The sequence below is a fragment of the Etheostoma spectabile genome, chromosome 3 (assembly GCF_008692095.1).
Source record: "Etheostoma spectabile isolate EspeVRDwgs_2016 chromosome 3, UIUC_Espe_1.0, whole genome shotgun sequence".
In the NCBI taxonomy this organism is placed as follows: Eukaryota; Metazoa; Chordata; class Actinopteri; order Perciformes; family Percidae; genus Etheostoma; species Etheostoma spectabile.
In genome coordinates, this window is record NC_045735.1 from 7,319,665 (window position 1) to 7,325,262 (window position 5,598).

Consider the following 5,598-nt stretch of genomic DNA (forward strand, 5'->3'; position numbering starts at 1 on the left):
TGTGTGTGTGTGTGTGTGTGTGTGTGTGTGTGTGTATGTGTGTGTGCATTCAGTATCATCATCAAGTTGCCATCTATATGATGTGATGCATTTTTGGGACTGTCCAGTGTAGATTCAACATCGCCCATGATCATCATCATCATCATCATCATCATGATCATCATCATCATCATCATCATCCAGACAAGACAACAATGCATAAGAGAAGCTAGCATCCTCAGACTGACAGACAGTCCTGCAACCCAACCCTGACATAACTAGACGTTTTTTTTTTTTAAATAAATTCGGAACTGGGGGATGGCTTGCCCTTACAAGTCCGAGGCGGGACTGTGGTCCACTTAAACCGCCATTCCCACTGGTACTTGTAGTGCGTTTCTCCTCAGCGTGTTCCATGTTGACATGCGTAAAAAACTACACTTCCCCAAAGCTGTCACAGAGCGCTCCCGCCTCCCATTGGCTGCTCGCTCCAGCCGCAGCCCCAGAGAATGAATGAAATTGAAATAGCTGCTACATTACATGTACAATACCGGGCTCTGCAGTGTTGCATTCTGTCATACTATATCAAAATGGCCACAGCGGTACAGAACCCCCTCAAATCGTAAGTACAACACATTTCCTGAGTGTTTGCGCTTTTTCTATGTGTGCATGCTGTCAGTGCATTTTAAAAGCCTTAAATTCCCAGATATTTATCAGCACGATTACCAACACATATAGGCTACAATGCATAGGCTACAGCAGTGATAGAGATAATGTCAGCGGATGCAAATCAGCCCTAAAGAAAAGTTAGATTTTAAGCTGACGGGGGGTTTCGGGTTTTTTTTGGCACGAGGGGATTCTTGTGCGCTCCGATGCTATTCATATAATAATTTCCCAGAGCCAGCAGCAGCGTGCGTGCAGGGATATGGAGGAATGCTGGAGGTAGATTTGGGTGAACCGGTGTGTCCCTTGCCACTGTAGCCAACCAAGATCACGGTCAAAGCCAGGCTGTATTGGCAGGCTGTTCGGGAGGCAGGGAACTCATATGGCTTTACCGTACCTGTGTGTACATTTTTTGGCATAGAGGGAGTAAACAGGTAGGCAGAGTAATGCTCACTCCTCGGGTTTATTGCTGCAGCGTTACCTTTACTGCCGGACCTCTCGGAAATATATATAAGGTAAATACCATAGTGTACGGCTTCAACTCCGAGACTCGCATATTCATATTCAGCGCCTATAAAAAAAAAAAAAAAACTACAATTAAATCTAAATTGCAATCTGGGGTTCTCTACGCTTAACGCGCACCTTAACTGGCATTTATTTCCACTATACTGTTTTTTTTAACGGGTGGAAGTTTCTCCCGTAACGATCTCCTTTGTGCAGATTTTTGGGGAGCTTTTTTGTTTTTCTGAGACTGGTTTCAGCGGAATGCAGACGCCTGCTGCCCGCCTGGGCTCCCGGCCAAAAAGGTAGCTGATGTGTGTCTGTCAGCGGGTACTTACAGAGATCTAGCCGAGAAAAAAACACCACAATAGCTCCAACATAAACATGCAGCGAGGAGTGTTTGCACACACCAGATCCAGCTTAGGCAGTTTCAAACAAAGAAAAGTCATAGACCTCTGTGCAAAAGCAGGGGCGCACATCGGATGCTGCACATGTTTCACCTGAGCAGGGATATGGGATATAGACTGCCAGCCGGCCTGCCTGTCTGCCTGTCTGTCTGTCTTTCTGTCTTTCTGTCTTTCTGTCTGTCTGTCAGCCACTGAGATGCAGACACAGGCGACATTTCTTGCAATTCCATGAACGCCTGCACTGTACGTGCCTGCTTTGAAGAGCACTTCACAGGGGAGAGGAGACTGGAATGGTACTGATTGGGCAACTGTGTGTTGCTGCGATTGACTGTGATGGTATTTGAATGTTTTGGCCAAATGCATTTCACATATCTCAACAATATTAAGATAAAGATGTCAGATCAGTAATTCCAAAGTTGAATTATGCTCTAATAAGCTGGCATCCAATAATAAATTGTGATGGGACATGTGATGTGATGGGACAGATATGGACAGGTGGACTGGCTGGAGGCTGTAATGAGGGGCCTTTTGAGCTCAGAGATTCTTCTCCTCTCATCTAAGGGATACTCAACCAAGCAGAGCCAGAGTGTGGCCAGATTGCTCCCAGAGGCCCTCATTGACACCATGTCAAGGCGATTAAATTTACTTATTTGCATGGATATACCAATGTGGTATCATGACAGAGACAATGTTGTAGAGGCAGTAAGAGAATAGGATAGGGAAATAGTGAAAGTAGACAAAGTAAATGGTTAAAAAGAAGAGACTAAGGGCAAGTAACTAATAAACTCAGTGTCCAATTTTCAATAGTGCTCTTACATTGATTTTATGTTCGTCCAGTTAGACTAAACAGGAAAAATAAGAAACAGAACAAAGCAGAAAAGTTGTTAGCCAGATGCAGACCTGTAGGGATGCTGGCACACTGTTTCACTACAGCATCTGACTCTATGTGCAAGAATAGAGCTGAATGTATTTATTACACAAAGAAACAGCAATCAACGCTGCCTTTAACACCTCAACTACTGTATAAATGCCATTGTTATGCAGTATGGGTTTAACTACGTTCCAGTTACCACACTGCGATCAGCTTTTAAACAGGCTCTGGTAATTAGTATGTCTATAAACAAATTTGCTATTAGAGGCTAACAAATTAGAGGCCCATCCAGCAAAAGGGGACAAACAACTTGCAAAATGTTGTTCAGTGTTGTCCCTAATGCAAGCTGTGCTCCAGAGACAATGAATGTTGTGGCCGGAAATGTCCTTAAACTTTGCTGAATCCCTGCAATAAATTATAATTCATCCAGTGGCTGTAAATTCGGTAGGAAGCACTCACAATTGTTGCCCATCACCCAACTGTCAGTGGAATGTACATGCAGTTGATGTGCGTGTGGCAGTACAGTGGATGGTTCATTTATGTGCGAAGGCAAATCAGTGGAGGAGAGAAGATTTAGCTCCAATCTACTGGGCATTTCCCCACCAGCCGTCTCTCTCTGTCTATCTTTCTGCTGGATTAGAGACTCCTTTAATCTCTCCTTCTCTCCTTCTCCTCTGCTTCCCTCTCCATCTCTCTTCCTTGTATTTCCTCCCTGTCCTCCTATCACCCCTGCTGCCTGGTCTTCCACGTTTCCTCCCTCCTTCTTCATCACTTTCTCCATCCATCACTCTTTTCGCCATCTCCCTTTTGTTCAGCCATTTCCTCTTTTACTCACTTGCTCTCTCTTTTCCATTTTCCTTCTTTTTGGCCTCAAACCATCTGAGCCCTCCAAGTCGTTAACCCTCACCCCCCCCCCCCCCAACCCCCCCCCCCCCCCCCCCAAACCCACACCCATCCCCACCCCCATCATCCACCATAGATCTTTACATTGTAAAACAAGGCATCTTGACTCACTACTTTAATATTCAGCAAGAATTACTGAAGGAAATTTTTTTTCATACATCTTGTCAGATCCCTTTAAATCTTGTTAGATTGCTTATTTCGAAGACTTCATTTAGAGGGATTTACTGTGGATTTATTATAGACCATAGTAGTTTACTATAGTCCACTGTTCATACCAAATCTTACAATATTTACATATGTTGCATCACAGTGTTATGTTATGAATTTTGACTTTATTTTTTAATTTGACTTTTACGACAATCATTGAAAAGGCACAGGTGTACTAAATTGTCAACATGGCATATGATGTGGCATATGTTTCTGCAATATTACTTCTCTGTGCTGGTTAGAGGGGGAGATGTAGATAATAGTGTGCTGTAGTATTGGTGGCAGTTGTGGCAAGGCCTATATAATATTATTCTTGCCCTGCCTGACTGAGCCGAGCTAAATGAGTTCCATGTAATAACCGGCTCTGTGTGCAAACAGCCCCGCGTGATGGCTGCAGCCACAGCCTGAGCATCCATTTCTAGATTTTTCTTTCTCTTTCAATTTCTCCCTTTCATTCCCTCACTTGCTCATTTGTGTGGTATCACCCGTGTGAATGGAGACACAGGCACGCACGCACGCACGCATGCACACACAGACACACACACAGACACACACACACACACAAACCCCAAACCACACACACACACACACACACACACACACACACACACACACACAGTGGCACTCTTTGATTCCGTTTCTTTCTCATGTTTTTTTTTTTGTATGAAGTAGTAAGCCTGAGGTCTGATGTTTTTAAGGGTATTTCTTTTTCAGAGTTATTCCTTTCATTATCATCCCATCCCTTATTAGACTTTCTATGTGTTTTACTTGTGTTTTTTTAGACGGGATAGAGAGAGACAGAGAGAGAGAGAGAGAAAAAGAGAGACATAGATAAGTATTTTTAGCTCTATGACCTATTTCTCCAGTGCTACCTAACTGACTGCCAGTCAGCTCCACTGCTTTGGGATGTTGTGTGATTTGCAGCCAGGACATTTGGAATTTGTAGTTTTGTTTGTTTGTAACTTGTAGTCTAAACGCAAAAGGTGTGGTGGGAGAGAGAGAGGATTAATCAACCCCAAAGCTCTCTCTCTCCTTCCTTCTTCCTCTCCTCTCCTCTCCTCTCTCTCCTCTCTTCTCCTCCCCTTTCCTCTCTCTTGTCATTGCCCATTTATATTATTCCCAGTCTGTGCGTGTCCACTGGATCCCTATCAGGAGTTGTTGAGGGTGGAGTGAACACAAACCAATGGCTGGTTCCCTCTGCAGCACTTTAATAAGGGTACAGACTGCGAAGGGGGGGACTAAGAACACACAAAACACACACACACACACACACACACACACACACATACATACATGCACTAACACATGCACATCCAGATACAGAGGTAGGGAATCCATCGCCATAATAAGAGGCCAAGTGCAGTGGTGATAAATCTCACCTGAAGGAGCTGTTCAGAGGCAGATTGCCTTACGCTGATGTACTGCCCTCAATACACACTGTAGCTAGCTAAGGGCTATATACACCCACACATAGACCAGGAAATGCATGGACACACAAATACAAATACTCAGCATGCATACAAATGTATGCACAAATTAGAAAAACGTGGAAACACACGAACAGGACAAGAAAACATGCATACAAAAAGAAGGCCATGTTTCACAGTTTTATAGTGACTCCAAGATAAGACAGTGGACAACAAGGGAAAAAACACACAGGAATTAAAAAGCTACTCTTCATTAAAATGCCACATAGCAGGTGACACAAACGTCTGACAGAAATGTCATGATCTGTTGCATGGCTCTGCCTCTGTCTACCTTCCTCATTTACTGTCTGTCAAATTTACTGTCATGTTCAAATATGCAAACATTTAGTTGGAGACAGACAGACACACTCACACACACACACACAAACATGCGCACACACGCACACACACACACACACACACACATGCACAGATGCAGTGCTGTGACAGCAGTTTGAGCAAACTGACGTTTTCCAGCTGGTAGTATGGCAGACATCCGCTCATGCACACGCACGCATGCACGCAAGCATGCACGCATGCACTCCTGTATGTATATCACTGTCAAACCAAGTGTTGCCTCTTTGTCTTTGTGACTGACACACAC

The 5,598-nt window shown here is 44.0% G+C and overlaps 1 protein-coding gene across 2 annotated transcripts in view; it reads left to right on the plus strand.

Annotated features, from left to right (window-relative positions):
• Positions 1–470: 470 nt before the first annotated feature.
• The window catches only part of dpf1 (double PHD fingers 1), a 43,444-nt gene continuing 38,316 nt past the window's right edge, over positions 471–5,598 (plus strand). For both annotated transcript variants that reach the window (XM_032510980.1, XM_032510989.1), the window contains exon 1: positions 471–598. In XM_032510980.1, coding sequence (XP_032366871.1) covers positions 486–598 — 113 coding nt within the window. In that variant the 5' untranslated portion in view covers positions 471–485. The remainder of the gene's footprint in view (positions 599–5,598) is intronic.